Source organism: Lissotriton vulgaris, chromosome 5 (genome assembly GCF_964263255.1).
Source record: "Lissotriton vulgaris chromosome 5, aLisVul1.2, whole genome shotgun sequence".
In the NCBI taxonomy this organism is placed as follows: Eukaryota; Metazoa; Chordata; class Amphibia; order Caudata; family Salamandridae; genus Lissotriton; species Lissotriton vulgaris.
Genome location: NC_141693.1, coordinates 837,552,664 through 837,577,123, shown reverse-complemented (window position 1 = coordinate 837,577,123; position 24,460 = coordinate 837,552,664). Strand labels below are relative to the sequence as shown.

Sequence of the window (24,460 nt, the reverse complement as noted above, 5' to 3'; positions counted from 1 at the left end):
ACATACACACAGCGAAATGTTATCAGAAGGCACAAGTTCAAGGAGCTGCAGTCCAAGTTCCCACTCATTACAATGCTTTTTAAAACATATATTTATATATGTAAAGAGGAATGACTACTGTATATTTACAAAAACTCTTCATGGCACTGCTGACCACAATGGCAAGATCTTGCGCCGGGTAATAGTCTTCATTAATTTTTGGGCCTGTATGTCCAATTGTACTGTCTATTACAAGACACAACTATATATATATATATATATATGTGTGTATATATATATTGCCAATGCCTCGCAAACCACGGAATGACGACGCTGTGTTCTGGCCAAATTTCATTTATTCAGTCAGATGGTAAGACACGTTTCGCCTGTCCAGCAGGTTTGATCACCAAAACTTTGTTATTCCAAATCAACCAGTTTTAAATAATGTTCTTATGACAGGTCACATGACATGACTACCCTGGAAGTGTATTAAAAGAAAAACTGGTAGTTTTTGCATCCTTTCATATCAGAAATGTACTCTTTGACATGTTAAAATTGTTGTACATTATTTAGCAGTGCATATTTGAATTGACAAAGTTAATTACAAATAGGTAAACACGCTTGTTCCGAATGCCTCTTCCAATAATTAATTTGCAATTGGAAGACAGACATCGGAGACAAAATACTCATCACGCTACTCTATTATTGCGTGTCGCTACTGAGAAGGATAACATTCAGTCTATATAAATACATAAGTATAGTGTATTTTGAAGGTATCCACTAGGGTAGGATTCGCACTCATAGCTTTTATAAGTTTTCCCATCATGCAACTGCGTCTGGTTTCCTTTAACTTAATAATAGAGTGAACGGAAGGAACAGCAATAGCATTTCAATGGGATACCTTCAAAATACACTATACTTATGTATTTATATATAATTAATTTTATCCTTCTCAGTAGCAACACGGAATATCAATGATCAAGCCTGCTGGACAGGCGAAACGCGTCTTACCAGCTGACAGAATAAATGACATTTGGCCAGAACACGGCGTCGTCATTCCTTGGTTTGCAAGGAATTGGCAATTGTTACTGGACCGTGCTTGGGTGGTCCACTTACGACGACTCACCCTCTGTTATGGAGCAGCAGCGGCTGTAACCTAAGCCTGGAGGAGATATTTATATATATATATACATATATATATATATACTTTCATACATATGAATATACTTGCCTATATGTACATACATACATGGATGTGTGCATAGTATGTTATAATTATGAACGTGTGCGCACACACACACACACACACATATATATAGTATTTAAAAATGCATTAATACAATGAAAGTTACTGATTTGCGCTTACCACAATAGAATTAGAGCTCAGTGTATTAACCGGGGAGTCTGAAATCATTACAGGGCTTTTTGAAGTGAGTTCTGAATTTCCACCTTCAGTCCGGAAAGACTAATGAAATAATGATGGCAAAATAATCATCATATAGCAGATGAGGTACTCTCCAAAGATTGCAACTAATTAAACTGCATCCGATCAAAGGTAAAATAAATCCCCAAAAAGACCAATGTTAAGCAGCGTGTTCATCAGCAAATGATATGCTTGGCGTAGGCATGCAAATGTTAAGACTGGGTATTTCGAAATGTTTGCTCTTTCCCTTCGGCTCTTTTCACTATACACCAATAATGGTTTTTAAGGCACATAATTGTGACTTTCATGACCTAGACAAGGTTTGAATTTAATGATCATGTTCTGTTATCTTTTCAAAAACATGTCAGTCCTAGTACAACATGGTTCTCGGGAGCATGTGACCCAACTGGGGTAAGTACAAACCTGCCTTTTAGCTACGTTTGGCAATATAGTCATTATGGTATAAAATTCCCTGACCTTTCTACACTACTTTAAAATATTTTGTATTTTAGGAAAGTCTATATTTTGTTAATACATGGTGAGATACATACACAACTACACAGAACAAATGTATTAATCTCTGATAGTCTGTGTGTGATCAAATAAAACGTTGACAAAACAAATAATTTTCCAACCCTTTGGGTATTATATGAAATGGTTAACTTCAACACCGACATGAAAAATAGGTCAGACTTATGAGCAGGTTATGTCATGTATTAATCAATCAACTAAAGAGACATTTTATATTGCGTTTCTCGTGGATTTGGGCTAGCACTTGTGGAACCTCAAGAACAAAGGCCCTGATACACAAAGACCATATAAGTACAAAGCACGTGCAAGTTTAACATACATATCACAATGCTTACTTAAAGGATTAGAAACACTTTTCGGAAATATATTTGCTAAATTATTGCAGTTTATGTATGCAATGTATCATCTGAGAATGGCTTGATACTATGTATAAGTAACTTAACTATTGTAGTGTTTGGGATCACCAGCGTTTGACTATGCGATTTTAAATTTAGTAACAGTGGCTTTTAATATAAGGAAACAATATTAATAAAAAAACATCTTTTGTAACATATATGTATTTTAAATTGCACTGGCGCACTTTCTCCATAGAATGAATGAGATTTTATGCCTTTGCTGAAACGTTAGTTCTCAGGCTGCTGGTTTTCATTGTTAGGAAATGATTTACACTTCTTTTATATTTTGAGATACATATGTATTATGAACTGCACATGGGCACTTTTATTTTGTTTTAGTGAACTGAGTTTATGTTTTTGCTGAAATGTTTTTGTATCTTTCATGTTGAGGCCCGGCTTTTATGGCTCCGGCTGAATAAAGATATTTTGATTGATTGACTGAACTAATGAGGTCAAAATGAGAGGGCAATTGCACTCATGCAAAGCCATTGTTGCATATGCAGTTGTATCCAATGTACAATTCAGCATGAAGATGTGCCCTCTCAGAGACAAAATAAGGAATTAGGCAACTGTTGGACGACTACATGAGTACTCCTAGACAAGCTCGTGAATGACCAATATTCATAACTGTGCACCCACTCATGGGTAAACACTGTGGCCCTGATTACGAGTATAGCTGCTATTTATCACACTTGATAAATAGCGATACCATAGGGCCTGGGTCTTCAAACTGGGGGACAGGCCACCCTAGGAGTGCCTCAAGTGATCAGGGAGGAGGAAGGGCGGAGGGCGGGGGGCGCCAGGCTCTAGCCAACGATGAATTTTGCTGATAGCAGTGCCTTGTTTTAAGAGGGAGGGAAAAACGAGCAGCAGTAAGCCACTACGGCCTGGCTGACCAGAATAGAATGTTTGGAAATCATGTATTTGGTTGCATTTTTAAAATGGTAACAGAATTTAACTGCAATGTTTAAATATGTCTTGTGTTTAAATAAGTCGAAAATGTTTTCAACATTGCCAGTTTAATAGAATAATTGTGAAAAATCTGAGGGGGCCCGATGAATTTTATTTCTTTCCTTGTGGAGGAGCGGAAGGGGGCAGTATTAAATAATTTGAAGACCACTGCCATAGGGTATGTTAATTATCACATACAATAAATTGCACCTGTTATGAGTTTGCGGGGAATAACATGCAGATTTTGATGTTTAACGTACCAATGATAAGGTAAATACCTTATGCTTTTTCTATTTTAAATTTCAGCAGTTTTGGTCTGCCGCAATTTAAAGGAGGTTGAGGCATTTAACACTATAACTATTGGGTGGGTTAAGTACCTTCCAATTTGTAATTCTGACCCATGCCTAAGAAGGGATTTACACACGGGTCGGAATACACCAACCCACTCGTAATTAGGCCCTGACACTGTAGATTTTAAATTATTTTTGTGACTCATGCCGCTAAATGTATCCAAAAAAGTTCACCTTAATTTATAGTGATACCAACTCCAAGGCATTTATGCAGATTGGCTGCAGGAATAATACACTGATATCTTTTTTTACTTACCAAAGAAATCGACAAATACCAAAACTATTGGTTAAATTTACAATGAAATAACTGACAGTTTTTCATCTGCGGCTGTAAATTTATAAGCATAATGAATTAAGGGAATGACACTGACCCTTGGTTTACATATATGAATAAAACAGAGACAATGGACAAATGTTTTCAAGGATGAACGGACCATTACAAGTCTGAAAAAGTAGGGTAGGATTATGTGGTAATTAAAAAATGAATAAGGATGTGGAATTTGGATATACAATTCAAAATGTAGCCTTTGTTCATTTGCTGAATGGCTCGTTGTTCTACTGAAAGGGAAAATGGAACAAGACAGGCTTTTTAAAAGTTCTTTACAAGAATTTTTTTTTTTATTAATAGTTAGGACAACCTTTACCTGTATGAATTATTGTAGACTCTGCCAAACAGCAATCATGCAAAAGTATCTGCTGATAGTTTGCTTCAGTACTGAACTCTTTCACACAAACGTGTCTAATTTATTTATAAGCAGAGCTTATTGAAGACCAGGTATAATTGTTCATTTAGGCAAAAGGCACTTTCCTTTAAACGCTTTTTTCATAGCATCCAAGCTAACATCTGTAGACCTACCACAGCACAAGTTTAAAGCAAATTGGTGAAGTGGGCTCATGATTATCATTGCAAAACAATCATTCTACTGATCTTCCAGAGGTAATGCACTTTGATATAGGGGAACGCATCCATGGCAGATGTGTCTGAACAGGTAGCAAATTCTAACTCCTTCTGTATTGTTATGATAACATATTAATTTAGCTTTCTGTGTCCCTTTGCATGTTTTATCCACTGCCTGTACAGAAATGACTGTGCCATGCATCAATGATCATTTTTCTCTTCGCACTACAAAAGGAAATCCATCTTAAAAATGCTTTGAAAACAGTGGAGGGAAAACCAATGGACAGGAAAAAAGCACCTTGCTTTTGTCTTTTGATTCTGCTTTGATTTACACAACAAACTTTCTCCAAGTGGACGATTGGCAGCTTTACGGTTGATTCTACCGTTAACAATGTTCACAGACAGATAGTATGTAAAGATGGTGTAGTGATATTTGGTGTGTGTTTGTGTTAACATGCATCTCAATTTCTGGTTCTTATTCTGCCCACCAGAGACTGACCTATGTGGAGCTAAACACAATGCAGTAAGTTATTATTTACTAGCTGCCTAGAGTACAATGAGCTATACTCCATATAGCTCACTTACTCACATCTTTATGCCCACCTGTGTGATAAAATATCCGACTATCAGACAGGCAAGATTGATAGAACAGCCTATCTGTCAGACAAATCTGCTAAATCTATTGATAAATATATGTATTGATATAAAGTAGAACTGCCTGCTGTTGGAGAGAACAACTAGCTATACAGGACAATATTTAGACTACTAATCGCCCAAGAGCGGGAGATTGTTAGACACGACCGTGAGCTCCTGAATCTTCTCCCCACTTGCTACAGTGTTGCTGCATATAACCGGACTACACCTCCCAGCAACACACGTAGCGCGCACGCCGCCCATGCAAGGGGAGAGTGTCCGGCGGTGTTCATAAGGCGGATAGGGCTCCCACAGCGCAGGACGCACGCGGGCATGCCCGGGCATAGGGCGGGCCGGTCCGAGCCCGCCAGAGACCACAAGATGCCAGGCTGGGCCATATTATTAACATTTTTTAACTGATTTGACTGGAAGATTGTAGCACATCGCAGGTACAGTGTGGCTCAATGGTTAGAGCGGCAGACCCTGATGCAGAGGTCTAGCCCGGGATCAGGGTTCAATTCCCCGCCTCGGCGGGTCTTGGGCTCAAAATTCCACGGACCTGATAATTCTCGCCTCGGTGCCTATTCCAATCATGGAGTCCCACTCTGCAACTCTGGGCAATAGCTTGCTTAATCTCCACAACGGCCCCCACAACGCTAAGGATGCCTGGCCTCCACCTTGGGGGTGCCCAGGAGTGGACGCCTCACAGGGAAAGCCAGGATGGGTTCCACAGCGGTATTCGTACAAGCGCCTTGAGACCCTTGCGGGTGAGTAGTGTGCTATACAAGTATCAATTTACATTTACAATTACGTGATCTAGATAAAAAGGAGTAAACGCAAATCTGGCGTAGGGGTTGTGGGGACTCTTGATGCCTTTTTGTTGAGGGCAGAATCTGCAGTGATCCACGAGATAGAGCTCACAGAGCGTAGGTTGTCGCTGGAACCACAGCACACCCAGATTTGCAGTGTACAGATAGAGCCTCTTGATCAGAAGGAAGAGGATGAAGAGGTTGAAGAAACGGGCCTTCATAGCAAGCATAGTAATCAATTACAGACTATAGAAGTGGATCCAGAGTTAAGCAGTTCTTCAGAGTCAGTAAGAAGATTAACCGGGCCAAATGTTATTACTAGGGGTCAGAAGGCAAAAGTATGCCAAGGTAACAGCCTTGAACATCCTCCCAAGAAAAGGAAGGGTCGAGGCACACTGAAAAATAAACAACAGTCTCCAAGGGTAAGTAGGAGAAAACCTAACACCACTGATAGTGTTTGCAGGCAGGGACATATTATAGTGACTGCGACTCCTGTTTATGGGCTTCTTCTGGGGCACAATGAGGAGGAATCATGGAAAAGGTTAGAGGTAACACTTTTAGCCCTGTTGGACCCTCTGTCCCATAAATGATCCCATATTGAGGCTAGACTTGCTAAGCTAGAGGAGTCTATCATCAGTATTTCCATACCCCATTTGGACACTTGTCCAGGTACGGGTACTGACCTAGTACCTATAAATGAAATGGTGGCATTCCTACTGGCAATTTAGTTTCTCACAATTATCACTGTCCTAGAACATCTGGCAATAGAGATAAAAACCTAGACTTGATTTATCCCCCACCCCAAAGACTAATACCACCCACATCTTCATGGCCGAGACTTCAGCCCAGTTCAACTGGTTTTAAATGTGCAAATAGTCCAGCAGTTACCAATGGGATGCCTAAATTGGGGAACAGTTCGAGACAGCCCACCGTGTAGATCCTGCAGAGACACAATGAGGGGACTGCTACAAGTTCAAATCTGAAATTGCATCTCCCCCCAGAGGTAACTCCCTATGTAGTTGTTCTGGCTAATGTTCCACTTTTACCACCGAACGCCCTTGAACTTTAGTCAACTTTGCGGAACAAATGTCTGCACCTACTGAGCTCCAGGACGGGGATTAAAAATAAGCTCTTCTCGGAGTTTAAAATGGCATGGAGAGCGGGGTGGGTCGGCAAATCACCTAAGACCCTACCTGGTGATTGCGTGGTTTTAAGCTTTAAGTCTCCAGGCTTGGTGCAACTAATCCTGGATAGTGGCGGAAATAGTCATATCGCGGAGCCGGAGATAACTATTTCCCGCTTGGATATTTCTATCAACTCCACCAGAGATTACTGCCAATTGAGGGGAGGGGGGGGGGGGGGGGGCGAACATTCCCAGGGATCCGGCAGGGTAGAGATGTGATGCCACTTGAAGCTTCATGGCAATCGAGGTGGGGGGGGGCAAATACTCCCATGGGTCAGGTAGTGTAGCAACGTAATCTCACTTACCAACCGCTACAACATTTTTAACTCTCTCAAAGGAGTAGACTGACTGGACAAATGTATGGCTCATTCAGGAGACTACTCCCTGAAGCTTGAGATTAACCCAAAGACTCTACGATCGCATAGTCCCTATAAAGATCATTCTATCCCTGATAAGCTTCATTTAGCCATAGGTACACAATTGGTCACACAAGACTCATTAGTGCAAAGATCAGTTTCTGGAGGTCATAGTAACACACCGTTAGTTGAATCTCAGGAGGTTTTTAAGTTCCCAATTCCTGATGAGGTATCAGCTTATGTAGCTGGTCAAATCCCATATGCAGAGTGCCAATAATTCCAGGAGCAGAAGTGAAGAAGTAACCTGTAACTTTTCCTCATGGACTATTGCAGTTTTACGCTCTAAGATAAGCAATTCTATTTGGTGTAATTTTATAGAAGTGTATGATGCAGTATGCCTCCAGGAAACCTGGTTGATAAAGGCAATCCACATTAATGACTTCAAAACTTTCCATACCCCAGCAATGGAGGGCCTAAGTGGGAGGGCGAAGGGAGGACTTTGTATCTACATGTCAAACATGCTAAATGTAAAAAAGATCGAGAATTACCTGGAGGAGATCTACTATCAGAAAATTGTAATGGACCTTGATAGAAGGCAACGTATGCCAATGGTTAATTTTTACAACAATATTCCCACTTGAAAAATGGGTCTGGCAGTGACAAAATTGATTAAGGACGTGAAGACTATATGTAGCAAACGCTCAAAATATACAATGGTTATCATAGTAGGAGATTTTAATTGTTTTTTATGCCCGAATGTAGATGGAAAGCAGGGACCTGTAGAATAAAACAATATTCAGTCTTGATTTAGGTTTCGCGAATGAGACTTGTGATGAACCAGTTCCCATTGGCTATACCTTCAATGGAAGAGGTCTATATAGTACCATAGACTATGTATTTTTGACAAATAGTCACTGTTCTAAACTTCGCTCTTTTGTTGTCAGAGATAATTCACTAAGTGACCATTTTCCATTATGCTTTTCCATATCATTGCTGTTAAATAAGTCTGTGAGCTTTGATAACATTGACCAGGCCATACCTAATATCACCATGGACAAGACAAATAGTTATACCTTTCACTGGTCACTAGTGGACCCTTTCGTAGTCACAAAAAAAGTGTTACAGAACTGTAAGATAGCTGTTGAGACGTGTTTATGTGATTCAGCTGCATCAGTTAATATTTTGACTTCCTTTCAACTTATTGCAGCAGCAGTGGGGGGTGCTTTATAGGTTCAGACCTCTAACAGAATGAAAACCCAGGGATGGTTCGATACAAATTGCACTCAAGCCTATACGAACCTAAAAAAGGTACTACACGAGACCCCTAGAAACCCAAATGGTGTGAGGCAGGCAAGAGTTGATTACAGATTGATTAGCCCTTAAGAAAAGAAAAATTAAATTACGAAATGATGCCTGGGAATCAATTATTGGGGGACAGCTTGGCCTTTTGGGATGCTGTTAAAGTACCCTTCTTGAAGCCTAGAGGTGGCCCGTCTATGGAAATCGCTATAAGCGAGGACCACTGGGTGGACCACTTTACAACGGTATATGATCCTGGTGATAATTTTGAAGTCAGCGCCCAGAAAACTTCACTGGTCTCTAATATCCAATACTGCAATCTTGAGTTTACACTGGAGGAAGTTAATCGGGCTACCTCTGCAAGCCTGGGTGACAAAGCACCCGGCCCTGATGCGGTGCTGGTTGACTTGTTTAAGACAAATCTGGCTTTATGGGGCCCAATTGTTCCCAGGTAATTAATGCTTGTTGTTCTGCTCCCTTCATGGATACCTGGACTGAATCGTTAATTGTGCCCGTTTTAAAAAAAGGTAATCGTCAGGACTCGGGTTGTTATAGGCCCATATCATTATTGGACTCTTTGGTTAAAGTCGTCGGTCGAATAATTTTAGAACGTTTACACGTCTGGGCAGAGGATAATAAAGTCCTCTACAATATGGCTTTAGGGAGGGCCTATGAACAACTGAGCAGAGTCTAAATTTAGCCATACTTATAGGGAAATATACGGGGGTGAAAGGTGGTAGGCTGTTTTTAGCCTTTGTGGATCTCACCGCTGCATTTGACTCTGTGCAACACGAGAAGCTTTGGGAGATTCTTGAAGCAATGGGGGTGGAAGCTCAACTTTTTCTTAGATGCCTTTATAATAATGCCCAGGGCCGAGTTAGATTTAGCCTAAGTGGTGAATGCACCGCTCCATTTCCTATAAAGAGGGAGGTCAGATAAGGCTGTGTCTTGGCCTCCTTCCTTTTTTAACCTCTATAGTAATGGTCTGGAAGAGGCGCTGATCAAGGATAGTTATGACTACCCTCAGATAGTTGGACATACTAGTCCCGCTCTCCTTTACACGGATGATGCGGTTTTAATGTCCCGCACAAGTACTAATTTTATGAACGTTCTTGGTCTCAGGGTTAATATATCAAAGACATTCGTTATGAGGTGCGGTCGTGGAAGTCAAAGATGTACGGACATGTTTGTGGATGGACAAAAGATCGAGCCCACAAAGAGATTCTCATATCTTGGGATACTCTTTGACCAAAAAGATCTACGGGCTCATGCTATATTAGCAAAAAAAATTGCTTTATGAAGAACTACCACTGCCCTTGTAACTTTCTCAAGGAAACTGGGTAGGAGACCCCCTGTGGGGCTTATCAAGATATGTAAAGCTAAAAGTGTCTCCACAGCTATATATGGAGCTGGGGTATGGGGCCTTGCTAATACATACCCGTTGCAAACAGTAGAAAACTCGTTCCTGACATACATCCTAGTATGTCTGTCACGCAAAATTGGGCCTGTCACATATATCAGACCTTATTAAACTTGAGCCCATTCTTTTGTGGCACAGAGTGTGGAAAAAACAGAGACCCAGCTAAATAGAGACATATTGTTAGATAGCCTGAAATTGGAAGGGGCCTTAAAGATCCCTTAGGTAAGGTATGTCCGCAACTTTAAGGAGGATCTCGGACACCCTGAATACTTTAGCTACCCAAGTACCTAACATATGGTCACGAGAAAGAATCTAAAAAAAGAGGGTCTCCAACTTTTGGACATCACAAGATTGTCAGCTGAGATTTTAAAGCCTAGCGTTCAGCAGAATCAGCTATTTTAACTACTTTTAATATTCAGCCATGTTTGATAGTCGTCCCTGGGGGCTACGATCGATTTTTACTAACAAGATTCAGACTGGGGATCTTCCACAGAATTGTTAGTCTTCCAATAATGAATGACTGGACCCAAGAATTGCAACTGTGTCCATGTGATAATCTCCCAGTTCAATCCACCATACACTTGCTCTTGTTTTGTAAATTCTATAGAGAATTCAGAAAGGTGTGGTTTCTTCCTATCCTAAAATGCTTTGGGATTAGACAATGTCGACCAGCTTTCGACTTGTTTGAAAATCATAAGACATTGTACATAGTACCTGGAAGATAGCAATATTTTTAAAGAATGTAGTTAACCTCAGGAAAATGATGGTAATTCAAGTCTAAAGGTCACATTGAAGCAAAGGACATTTTTGTACTACCGATTAAATTAAGAATTTAATGAGCATTGCTTCTTTTTACTATTTCTTGTGATAATGGTCCTGTTTTTAATTATTTTTTACTTTACGTACAATTAACTGTATTAGTAATTTATATATAGGATGTTCTTTTTTACCTATTTTTAATTATGTGTATGTTTTTATATATGTGCTTTTATCATTGCATGAAATAGCAATCGAATAAAGCTGTCCTTGACTTGACTTGACCTTGACTACTAATATAGATTGACAAGTGTATTCAATTACTTCTACCCAGAAGACCCCTTGTTATATGAATAGTAAGAATACCAGTTTTTAAAAACAAATGTTTTATGTATGTATGTTAACTCTGTTAGAGAACAAATACACTTGAATGTACTAGAAATGTATTAATATAAAGGGTAGGAATTTTTTCTATGGTTATGATAAGGGAATGAAACCAAATTTGTATGACTAGCTTGTTTTAATATGGGAACAGAACTTATGCTGCCATTTTTGTGGTGAGGGCAATTCATAAAATAAATATTGTGTTTTGCGTAAAGATATATTTGGCTCAATTCGCAAACCTTTTTATTAATACTTTTGCCTTACTCCAAGGGCAGAGGTGAGTTGTGTCTAAATCTAAAGGCCTGTTTCACAAATTATTTTCTGCTAGTAGCTGTGCCATGGTCAAGTATGACTCAACCTTGGATTTCCAGGAGTAAAACTGGCTTCAGAGTTTGATGGATGACTACAATAATGGAGATGCTTATCACATACAAAATTTGATTATCACCCCTTCATAAAAGAAGGTGGCAAGTCTTGATATAATCAAGAAAACTTCTTGAATTAGACCCTGGTCACAAACACCACTTTGCTGATGCCTACTCCTGCACTACTTTATCCTGTGTATGCTTCCTCTATGCAAACCATAAGAAGCTTGTACTATGGAACAACTGTATTGGGGACACCAGTCTAGTGGGACCCAAAGGGAATGTGTTCCTTCCTCATAAATATCTAGACTCTTTTTAATATTCCACTATCCCTCTGACATGTAATTTCACCTTCAAGACATAAAAAAAGAAACTTGCCTTCCTATTGCTTTCCCTTATCTCCCTCAGATGTTGCTTTAAATCTATTAAAACTTCCTGTGATCTACTGCCCTACCCCATAGACCTCTCTCCATGAGGGGACTACTCCCTCTCACAAATACAGCAGGGATCAGGTACCGTGCTCAGAGGTGGCTTTCAGACAAGAGATGCTGTTGAGCACAGCAAATATCTGCTACTACAGGAAGGGGAGTCAAAAGTTGGTGGCACCACAGCATGACCGGCAATGCCACTGCTTCTCTCTGGTCTGGTAGAGAGAGAAGGAAAGACAGAGAAGGACAAAGGAGGCGGAAGAGCTATAATCACATCTACACTGCTTCAATCAGGCCTGTGGAAACTTGAAGAGTGCAGGAGAAACAAAGAAAGCAGCTTTTGCAGCACTGACCAAAGCTGTGATATATCAATTAAACACCACTTTGGTCTTCAAAGCCCCACTGCCACCGCTGTGAATAACCAAGAGCTAATGTGTCTGTTTATTTTTCTGTGTGAGCTGACTACAGACAATTGCCATATGTGTTGTAGTAACAGAAGGTGGATAGCCATTTGAAACACTAGCCTTTAATTTCATGATCTATTACTGTGACACAAATGTGCTGACCCATGAGCAAAGTCTGGGTGCCAGAGGAGTGAGGTAACTGGGATTGGCGTGAAGAATGGAGCGTGCTGTTGGATTTTAAGCTCTATTATTTTTTAAATCTTTAGAACATTAACATTTTAGAACTCAAGTCTTCAACATATATGTCTAAAATCTACTGACTTTTCAATCTAACAGACTCAAGGTAAAAGGTTTTCACTAAGATATTGAAAGAGCTGGACACAGTGCTACGGGTGTGTGGGAAATGAAAAAAGGCAATGTGTACATAAGCAACTGCATCTCTTGGATAGAACATCTAAGATTTGCTTTTGTATTCCAGTGTGACTTTATTTGATATGCAGAAATTAAAAAGACATGATTTGGGCCTAAACATTTTACTAAAATGACACAGTAACCAGATATGTTGCTTGTGTGGGTACACTTCTAAAGATGGAATGAAATTATTATGTGATAGAGGAAAAGTGGGAATGACAATTTAGATGAAAGCACAAACAGGCGAATGTCAATATAATGGTTGTATTTTTTTGTATTTCTAAGTAAGCGCTGTACATGGTAAGACATCAGGACATACGATCAGCTACAGGATGCCCATAAGAAAGTGGGTGATGCATATGCTACATGGAGAGAACACACACATTGCAAATTATGCTACTCAGGTGACCTTTTCTGGACAGTCACAATTTAAAGCTACCATTCTAAAGTGCTAATTTAGCCTGAGTGTAAAATGTATATCAATGGAGAGAAAGGCAGGAGTTAAGCAGTTTAAAAGGTAGACAGATTAGCTGGTGATGCTGCTCCCTTCATCAGGCATCCAACTTAGAACTGCTAAGTAACAATCTGATGCTTGTGAACAAGGTTAGACTATATTTCCTAGGTGGGCAAAGCACATGCGATCACTTGCATCCACTATTCCTGATCAAAGGGAGTACCAATGTGAAATGTGGTGAAGCCATAAACATGTTATCCAGGAGAACGAAAAACAGAAATAAACTTCATGTGCCTTTCACAAGTGTGATTGTCTAAGTGTACATATTAACAATATTTATCTTTTAAAACATACAACATATTCCAAGTGCAAAACCACGTTTCGTCAATCCCAAAAATGGTTTACATGCGAAAGCTTGTACAGACATTTCCATATTTACTCTATAGCAAACAACAGGAAGTCTTCAGGGCACTATGGCCGCGTCATAGAAAAACTGCTGTCTCTTAAACAGAAGAATATTAAATATATTGAACTTTGTCAATGCAGAAGGCATGCAAATTAAACTGCCACCAAGCACGCAAAGAATCATTGGACGACCTATAGCAAGTTGTGCTACCTGCCGTAAACGTAAAGCGCGTGCACCAGCAAGAATGGTTACCTGTGTCATAGGGACCCTGGCTCTATGCCTGGGAGGTGGCTGTGCAGTGACAGCAGAGGGAGACAGTGCAGAGAAGGAAAGGGCAGATGAAGAGAGAGCTTTGGTGTCGGGAGTCTTTCAAAGGAAACAAAAGGTGGTCAGCAGACTGCATGTTCTCTCATGTTTAACAGCATGCCTGCACACGTTAAGAAACACAGCATGCACTGTTAGACTCCTCCAAATAATCAAGTGTGCCCCGAAATCTCACCTTCATGCACATCAAAGCACCACCCCAAGAAGAAAGAGGTACCGCTGTTCTTGACGAATCGGTTTTGAGAAAATTGATATACCATTTACACCAAATTTAGTTTCATTGCTTTCAGTATAGAGGATGGACATTTATTTTTCACAGCACTGAAACTAGAATCTACCTTTATGAAGTCTTCGGACCTCATGAAGCTGTGAAAGATACCATCCTTCCCTTGCACTGCACTCTGGCAGGTGACACAGGAGAAGAAGTATACTGAGGGGCATTTGCTAGATCCTGAGCACAGCCGTGTGCTGATTGGTTTCATCCAAGCTCGTGCGTAGTCTAAAGTGCTCAGACACCTCTAAGGACAAGGCGCCACACCTCCTGCTGTGCCTCTCACATTGACCTCTGACCCTGGCAAATTTCATGCGGATACTGAGTGTAAGGGTATTTAAGCCAGAAACAGCTTGACAGGCAGGGTAAGAATCATACAGCAGAAAGTGCTTACTTTCAATGTAGGGTTGTAATAGGGTCATTACATATTGGTGGTATTGCAAGCAGGACTCGGTCATCATCGCTTCATGTTCACTCAATTCAAATGTCTGCATTGCTCAAAAGGTGAGCAGCTCACCTTGGTCATCTAAGGCTACAATTAGGTGGGTTTTTCTTTTAGAGCTGGGGTGGTTATTCTGCCACTATGGATTTTTCCCAGTGGCCTGCAGGCTAGGGGCTGATTACAGAGCAGGATGGGCTACAATTACTCAAACATGAAATCCCATGTGGCCCTATTTGAGTCGCAGCTACTGCAATGAGTGGATAGGTTACGCATTGTTTTGCATTTAATTTGGTTTCCAGTGCCGCCCTTCTGACTTCTGGAAGTACAGGAGTAAGTTGGAAGTAAGTTACAACTAATCGATGAAACTTTGTGAATCAGCCTTCTAGTGGTTTTGTATGATGTTTTAGTTATTTAACTTGTTCTCTGTCACTCAATCGCCTCCAGGAACATTCGCAACGCAGCCTTTGTATAATGGGGGTCAAGCAAAGAGAATGCTACTAGTGTGTTCTTGAAGCAGAGAAGGAAATGGATGACCCAATGACAGAGCTGGTTACAAAGTTTCAGGGCCAGTCTCATGAACAATTTGCAGACCAAAGATTTTTGAGGGAAGTGTAGAGATGTACCTGGGAACCAGAAAAGGGGAAAAGGCTCTCATTGTCAGACATGGCTGACCTCTAAAAATATTGAAGCGTCTTCCCCTATGCACTAACAAACCATAAAACCTGAACAAACAGTATCCGAGGATTGAGGATGAGGTAATGATTATGAATAAACAAAAGACAGGACTGCTTCTTATTTTGATGGGTCTTAATTTTCTTTAGTTAAAGATGTGAGTCAATCTCATTTAAAACCAAAGGAGGGTCAACACATGTTTCACAATTAAATTGTTGCTTCGTTAGGGCCAATATATTACCTAATTATTTATAAATGGTCAATGTCTAAAGGGTTTCAATCTCAATGATTTAAAAACAGCAGTTAGCATCCCAAGCAGTCAATCTTTACAGAATCATATAAGATTATTTAGCTCAAAAGCGCAATTGTGTATTTACGTTCAAAGTATTTGCATTTTAGCCTGATGCTCGTTGTGGCTCTGTCTCGTTCAGCCCACCTCTCAGTTAAATTGCTTTTCTATTGATGAAGTCAATAATGACTGCTCGTGATGCTGACTGCCCTTTTTGAATCATTGGGATTGAATGTCTATAGTCATTGATCATTTATTAAGAATGTGTTGATTTATTGGCCCTGACAAAGCGCCAATTTATACGCGAAACACGTATTGGCCCTCTCATGGTTTTGTATGAGATCGACTCACATCTTGCAATAACAATTTTTAAGACCCATCAAAATAAGCAGTCCTGTGTTTTGTTAACAACTGGGAAGAACACTGAATAGAAGATATTAGATTCATAATCATTACCTCCCCCCACAGACCTCAAATACCGTCTGTTTAGAAGCGAAGAGATGCACAAAGTGCTTACAAAGAGTGGTGGGAACTCGTCTGATTAGTAGGTCCACGTACGACCGTGTATTTTGGTTCTGGTACACTTTGGAGCAGCAAAGCCTAACTTCCTTTGGCACTACCCCTAATGGAGAGTCATAATCGATACATGCTTGCAGCCTATTATTGGACTTCTTGACAGAGATGCAGTCTGTGGAGAATGTTTGGATATGGAAGGACGAGAACGTTGGATCTAGGCAGGTTTCAAAGCTTGGGTGAAGGACTCTGCTGTTGAGCCAATTCCTTCACCCATCGAACAGACCCAGGTATCCGGATAACATGTTGACAGATTCCTATGAGACACAAGCTCGAAGACACAGCTTAGCGTCATCTACATTACATGATATACCAAGACTGTGACCCCCCCATAGTATTCTCAGGAGAGACAATTTACAAAAAATATTGCTACTTCCACTTTTCTTAATCATGTAATTGTTTAACAATCTAACATGTAAGTGTAACGCTGGATCATGTTTTCCAATTAAGACTGGCGAATTTATCCAACACAAAAAACCTTTGGTGAATCAGACTTCAATCACAACTTGGAAGTGCTAGTTGATATGTACTCCACAGCGTTTAGAGACTAACTTAACCTGAATTCAGATGGCTTATAACATTCATGGTTGCATTTTTGGACATCATTTAATCTGTTGGGAAGTTTAAACCCTGTTGCTGCTAAAGTTTTGGAACTGAATGACTTCCATGACAAATAGGCAAGTGAATAGCTAGGTAATGTTTCATGCTGCCCTCCTAAATATCATTTTTGAATACTGAGAATGCAGATGGAATGGACACATCCCAGTCTCAGCACAGGGACAACAGAGAGGGCCTCGTGGAGATGCTAAAGAAGAAACACTGGAGGTCTGCCTCATTAAGAGACTTCCGGTACTCCAAACATGGCCGGCACAGTGGCAGCAAGAAACAGACTTTAGAAGTGCGTGTCTGGATGGCTCATATTTCCAGTGGTTTTGTGTTTTTGGACTCAAAAACATCTACTGAGGCTAAAGTGAGGTAAACACCAAATAGTCAGCTTTTACCTGAACAAGGTCTCCCTTCGTAGACCTTATTTGTTGGTCACTCTCATAGCATTCCAAATTAGTAGTTAGAATATCAACATCAATCCCCTTCTCTGCGACGCTCCTACACCCATAACTGTCTAATGCTGCTAAACACAAGAAAACCGGATGAAAACTCGTTACTGTCACACTAAACATGCACAGGTTAATGAGTGCCCCAACTAGGAACTACTTCGTCCCAGTGCAAGTTGGGACTGATTTCAGCAGCTTTGAACTAATCGCTTAGTCTGGAAAGAAAAGCACACACATGCAATTGGTACCTTTCTGCATTGAGGCTCTCTCAGCTCATCTTGATTATCATATTTTCTCTGTTCTTTTTTCATATCGTTATTCCCCTGAACTATGCTAAGAAGCTCCTTACTCAGTTTGTCTTCCTCAAACGATGCATTGTGTGCTTTGGGATCTGGGCTCATGCGCCTATCGTGTTGGAAAGTTGTCTTGACATAATCCTTTTTAAAAGGTGTGGGAGGGCTGCAAACATTCATTTTACTCATCTGGTTTCGGTCATTCTTTCCATTGCTTGTGGCTTCTTCCCTCTTCTTTTGGAGTTTCAACTGATCTCTTATCACATCATTAAGCTCTGAGATGAAATGATCTGGACTACCACCTATCAGCTGAGGAGAATCCTGGTAATTTGCATTCGGGGACACTGAGCCAAGGAACTTGTCTTCGCTTAGTGGAGAAATGACATTGAGATAGCGGGCCGAAGACTGAGGCCTTGACGGCAAAGACGGTAGCGGGGAGCGAGCAGAACATGGCGTAGAGCTTCCAGACAGGTTATAATGGTGGAGGCTGACTGAAGGGGTAAGGGAGGGGGTTGGACTGGCCGCAGCAGAGGGAGTGAGATAGTCAATGTTGTAAAGGTAGGCATCAGGTAGAGGAGGCAGAGGAGGAGTGAGGGTGGGAGTACTATTTCGAGGAAGTCCCATAGTGAGCGATATCCATTCGGATGTGATCGCCTGCACTTCTGGAGAAAATGCTCTACGCACACGAGGTGGAGTAAGAGGTGTTGGAGTATGAAGCCTGTCATAACCAGGAAACTTTAAAAAAAGAAGGAAAAGGAGAAATAAGCACAAATGAAAGAAGAAGAATATGAAAACATAAGGTCTGAAAGGAAAATAGGAAAAGCATGAATTGTAATGTGACAAAATATTTGGTAGAATTCTAGAAATCAGTAAAGCAATTACCAGACCACTTTCTGATTTAAAATACAAAATGTGACACAAAACATGATCATAATAAAAAAAGTCAAATCAAAATTTTTAAACAAGAATGATAGAAAAAGATCTTGAAATATGTAAATAAAACAATGTGTAAGACGTGTATTTGTTATATTACGTTGCAAGCAAAAGAGCCATAAAAACACAAGCTGTCTGACCTAATGACTCCGAGATTTATAAAGTAGTTTCAGGAGGGCATTATTTTACAAATATGGCTTGAATTTGATCCTCCTGGAACAAAGTTGCACACTCTGAGACTGAATGAGACACGTGCAAGAAGGCGCTGGTGAAAAAGAATTATACCGGAGCTATAATTGCATTTAAAAGGACAAAACAAATTAAGGTTCATATTTACCAAGGCCCTCCGCAGTGTAAAGCGAGGCAAAGTGACGCATTGTATTTACTTTCTAGAGCCAAAGACATTTTGTGCTCACGTGGAGCACTTTTCTCTCAGAAAAAAATTCTTGGTTGCTCTACATCACTTTGCATCAAGGAGGAAGACAGCCACAGTGAGAGGAGAAAAGTGGCAAGAAACCTAACAGCACACACTTCTGACACCAGCACAACTAAGGGGAGGAACTTCTGCCGCAACTGCTCTCAGAAACCACCATGGAGGAGGTGACTGAGCAAATGAACCTTACCAATCCCAAAGCTGCTCTCATGTATAAGAGCAGCTACATGATTGGTCAGAGCAGACTCAAGCAACGCTCCTTTTTCTACTAGGGTGCCGATTCTGATTCGGTAAAATCCCGTCCGAATCGTTGTACGGAGCCTTTTTCCCATACGAATCGTACGGAGAACCGTACCCGAACGTATGACATAGTACGATGTGTACCCAATGCAGTTCTCCATACGATTCGTACCAAAGACCGTACGACTCAATGATCTGTACGAATCGTAATCGGAACACGCAGTACGCGATGTCCGTACGGTTCGAAGCAGCTTTTTCCGACCCAGCAAGTACGAATCGTGTCAACAGTACTCCGTACAACGCTTTTGCTACGGGAGTTTAAAACGTCCGGAAAACCAGATTTTGTCCCGAAATGAGTACGGAACGGACCCTCCGTGTACGGTTCGTACACCCCATCATTGCAGGGGTACGGTGCATCGGGGGACGGTGCGTACACCCCTGGATTACAGTGGTACGGTGCCTATGTCCCCGTGCGTACCCCTCATGAATGTAGGTGTATGGTGCGTAGGGGTATGGTCTGTAACTCCCAAGGTCGTACGTGTACGTGTGTACACCCCCTGCGTACTCCCCTTGAATTTAGGGGTACAGTGCTTATACGATAGTGTAGATCTCCGTACAAATTGCTCATACCCGACGTATCCGTACGAATCGCGTCTCCATTCCCCGGTCCGGATCGTACTTGGCGGGTTGTACGGTGTGTTTACGATTCGTACGGTTTACTGTGCGGGTCTATGTCGTACGGACTCACCCTTGACTTTCGTGCGGTTCGCGGCGATTCGTAAGTATTTCGAGCCTACGGATCGTACTACGCAATTCCAACGGATCACTACGATTCGTATGGAAACGGCAACAAATACGAATCATCGTATGGATTTGTTTCCCGAATCGGAATCAACCCCTAGGAGTCCGTGTCTGCAGTCCACCAGGCTGTTATACAGCTCACAGACTGCTGAGGTCTGAAGTGCACGTCGGGCTAGACATGGTACAACAGCTGGACAATCTGACATGCGCATTTTAGGCAACTGTCCACAAGTCGGAATGGCCCTGCACTCATACTCGAAGTACAGTAGAACACTCCATTAATTTTTGTTTCCTGTAGGTGCTGCACTCGCAACAGGCGGGGCGACACTACTCTGCCCCAAAGAAGGAACAGCTGCTCTGCTGAGACTTTTAATGGTTACAACCACAGTACCACAAGTAGCCACAAAACTAGAGCATCTCACCACGAAAGCAAACCATGAACTGACTTGTCAGATTGGCCACCTGGCACTAACACATTGCCCAATAAGCCAGTATGACCTTATCAACATGTGCATTTTAATAGACATGGCGATGCGCTGTTTGTCTCTTGCGTAGCGCAGATTCATAATTGCACCTGAGCCTACGAGATTTTGTTAAAATTTGATTTTCTAGTATTGTAACACATTTAGAAAATAGATCCCTTTTCATCAGAAGAGTCATTGTCAAATGTATTGAAAAATGAACTGCAAGGTGGCGTGTCCTAGCAGCCAACGAAGATGGCCGCACACTAGAGGAGCTGCGCTAGCAGAACCATCCAAGACACCCACCATCCAACATCATCAGACCTCTGAATGTAACTCACCACATGTGGTAGTGGTGGAAAGACGATTGACGACTCTGCGGTCCAGCCACGATCGTGTTGTGGAGCTTGGAGGCTACTAATTCGGGCCCGGGCGGCGTACCAGGCGGGAAGGAAATGGCGCCGGCCGCCGCCGAATCCAGAGCTTAGGGGCCCTGAAGCCTTAGAGACATTTGTGTGGGTCCCCCACTTGCAGCCGATGTTCAGAGTTTGCATGGGGCTCCCGGACTGCTCCGGATAACAAATGGTGCATGTTCTGGGTCATGGCACTGGGGACCTGCCCGCGGTGAGAGACGGCGACAAAATGGCACCCGCCGCCGCTGGGGCTGATCAGTGAAGCTCGCAGCCAAGAGGTAGGGACATTAGTGGGGGACTCCCCGCTTGCAGCCGCCGAGGAGAGACTGCGTGGGGCTCCCGGACTGCTCAGGATTACGACAGGCAACTATCCTGGGTTGTGGCACCGGGGATCTGCTCGCGGTGAGAGACGGCGACAAAATGGCGCCAGCCGCCGCCGGGACTGTTCTGTGAGGGTGCCCGAGGGTGCTTTGGCAGACCAATTGTGGGCAGCGGCTGAACTGTAGTGGAGTTACTGAATGGACTGGGTCTACCGTGCGTTCGGCCCTGAGGTGCGCCCTCGGTTTGGGGGGTGAAGTGCTGAAAAGAGAGCGGGTTGGCGGTGCGGCCCGTCCCGCTCCGTGAGGCCCCCGCAGGTACTCAAGAAAGGCGGCGGGTTGACCCCAGGAGTGGGACCCAGCGGTAGCGGTCGTGGCTACGGGGAGAACAGACAGCGGTCCCCAGGCGGGAGCAGGTCAGTGCGGGCCTGAGGGCCTGGGGACGCAAGCTTTGCAGGAGCGTGTGGGGCGGCGGTGCGGCCCTGGCGGCAGCAGCGGAGAGGCAGACGAGACTGGCCCGACCTGGTGACAGTGGCAGAGTGGCCTGCGGCAAACGTTATCCTACAGAGACCAGTTTGGAGCCCGGAGGCCTGGTGGGGATCCCAATGTAAACCTGGCCTGGTGTGTGTGGAGGGACTGCCTTTGCTGGATCCCCATTGGACGGCAGGGTGATAGGGGCGGCTGTACGGCGATTGAGACGCCCCTGAGCGGTCACTGGCCAGCAACCTCGTAGACACTTGGCGGCTGTCCCCCGGGTCAAGGGGAGGCCCCCACTCCCGCACGAAAGAACGCCCTTGTGTTATTACTGGGCCAGACCCGACACAGGACCAGCGCATAGGCTTTGGCCGTGAAGGACAGCGTATTGCCGAGAGCGTGGCCCAGTGGAGTTGCGAGACAGACCGCGAGGGGACTGCACGCGGCAGGGGGTGCCACATCTAGCGGGTGCCTCGTAGGGTGCGGTGGCAGTGGTCGCTTTCTGGTGCGTGTCCGGAGTGCTGCCAGCAGGAGTGGCACAGTGGGCTGCGGCTCGGACTGGGGTGGAGTCCAGGACCATGGGCCGCAATAGACCCCTGACGCAGGGGCAGGTCAACCAGATTGACAGGTACACTGTCAGCGTGGGAAGGGAGGACGGCCCACCAGGAGGGAGCAGCGAAGCAAAAATGCAACTGATGGGGCAGACCCTTCATTAAAAGACATTATGGTGGCCATCATGGAGATGCGTTGCGCCATCAAAGAGATGAGGGGCACATTGGAGCCCAAGCTCGATTCGGTGACTGAGGAGGTTAATCTAATACGGGCAGACTTGGGCAAAATGTCGGACAAGGACGCGGATATGAAGTGTGGGGCAGCTGTCTGCAGTCCTAAACTAATAGACTTGAGGAGCAGGTTGTCAAGCTCATGAAGAATCAAGACGATATGGCTGCCCGCCTGGAGGATCAAGAAGGCCGGGCGCGGCGTAATATTATCCGAATCGTGGGAGTGCCGGAGGGCATTGAGGGCCTGTCCACGGATGGTTCGTGGAGGATCTCATAATCAAGCACCTCCAGCCGAAGCGCCTGTCAAATTTGTTCTCAGTTGAAAAAGCGCACCGTGCGCTGAAGGGCAAGCCCAAGCCGGGGGCCCCTCCGCGCACCATCACTGCCCGTATTTTGAATTACAGGGACCGGGACGCTATCCTGCAGGCCCTCAAGGGTGTCGTGGGACCTCCATCTGGACACCGCCACAATTTGTTTTTTCCCTGACTTTACGCTTAATGTTCAGCGCCAGCCCCGATCCTTCAAAAGGGTCAAGAGGGCTCTCAGGGAGAGAGGCATAAAATACATGATGCTGTACCCGGTGCGTCTCAAGATCCTTGACGGGAAGAAGGCTTTTTTCTTTGACTCACCAATGGAGGCAAGTGACTGGTTGGAGGGCTGGTGAACAGTGGGCAGCCAGAATGGGTCGCGGCACCTCCCGCACGGCCGTGTGGGTCAGGGGACCCGGATCAGCGACAATCAAACTGGAGAGCCTCAGCATCCGGGACACTCACAGATCAAGTGATGGTGGGGGTGAGGTGGACAAGAGTCACTGTGGTAAAAGAAAGTAGGGGAATTGGTGCACCTCTTGGTCTCTGGTGTTTGAAGGGGGGCGGATGGGAGACTCCAGTTCTGTTGGCTCCTCACTGGGGGAAGGTTTGGGCCCTTATGGTGTTCCTAGGTTTCCATCAATGTCTTTTCTGAATGGCTGCATTGGGTCTGGGAGGAGGGTGCAGAGAGGGGGGTCCTGCTTTGAGTTCTCTACATGGGGTGTGCTCTCCGTCATATCAGAATTACTTCTTCTGCGGATGCAGGCTCATGTTCCCTCAGTTGGTTGACACGGGGTTGAAGGGGCGACAGGCACTCTGCATGGTTCATCGGTGGGAGGTTTGGGGCCCACCTAGCAGGGAGGCAGGGAGGGTGGTGCGGATTGGGGGGAGGGTAGGGGTGTTGTGGGAAGGTTTATGTTTGGCTCACAATGTTTAATCTCGCAGGTACATGGTTTTGGACTCAGTAACAAGCAGTGGTTCGAAGTGGATCCGGCACACTCTGGGATGCTGTACTTGAATGGGTGATCAGTCACAGTTAAGAATTTGGTCGTGGAATGTAAATGGGTTGGGCAATAAAGTTAAGCGTCCACTGGTCTTGCAGTATGTGAAGCCCCATGGCCTGGATGTAGTTCTCCTCCAGGAGACTCACTTGTGAGGCAATACGTGCAGGGCGCTGGAAAGGTTTGGTTACAAGCTGTTGGCCCAATCAGGGTTCACATCGGGACTCAGGGGGGTTGGGATTCTAGTCCGCACAGCACTCCCACTAATTGTAACGGGTAAGAGGGAGGAGGACTCAGGTTGTTTAGTGGCGGTGGCGGCTACATGGGAGGGTCGCACGCTAGTGTTTAGCTCTTGCTATATTCCCCCTGGGTTGCATGCCCTGAACTACACGAAGCTTGGGTCCCATCTGGCGGATCTACAGCCGAGCACTATGATATTAGCATGGGACACTAACGCGGTAATGGACACAAAACTGGATCGCTCAGGGTAGAGGCAGGGTCATAGGAGGGAGGCTGGCTTGCGAAGTTTGACCTCAGCTCTGAGCC

At 43.6% G+C, this 24,460-nt stretch overlaps 1 protein-coding gene across 33 annotated transcripts in view; it reads right to left on the bottom strand.

The window, feature by feature from the left end:
- The window catches only part of SORBS1 (sorbin and SH3 domain containing 1), a 1,099,691-nt gene that overhangs the window by 65,211 nt on the left and 1,010,020 nt on the right, over window positions 1-24,460 (bottom strand). For 28 of the 33 annotated variants that reach the window (XM_086922349.1, XM_086922367.1, XM_086922341.1 and 25 more), the window contains 3 exons: window positions 17,707-18,486; window positions 14,088-14,201; window positions 1,346-1,444 (listed from right to left, as the gene is read on the bottom strand). In XM_086922349.1, the coding sequence (XP_086778475.1) occupies window positions 1,346-1,444; window positions 14,088-14,201; window positions 17,707-18,486 (993 nt within the window). The remainder of the gene's footprint in view (window positions 1-1,345; window positions 1,445-14,087; window positions 14,202-17,706; window positions 18,487-24,460) is intronic. The other 5 variants (XM_086922366.1, XM_086922368.1, XM_086922371.1 and 2 more) reach the window with 1 other exon arrangement.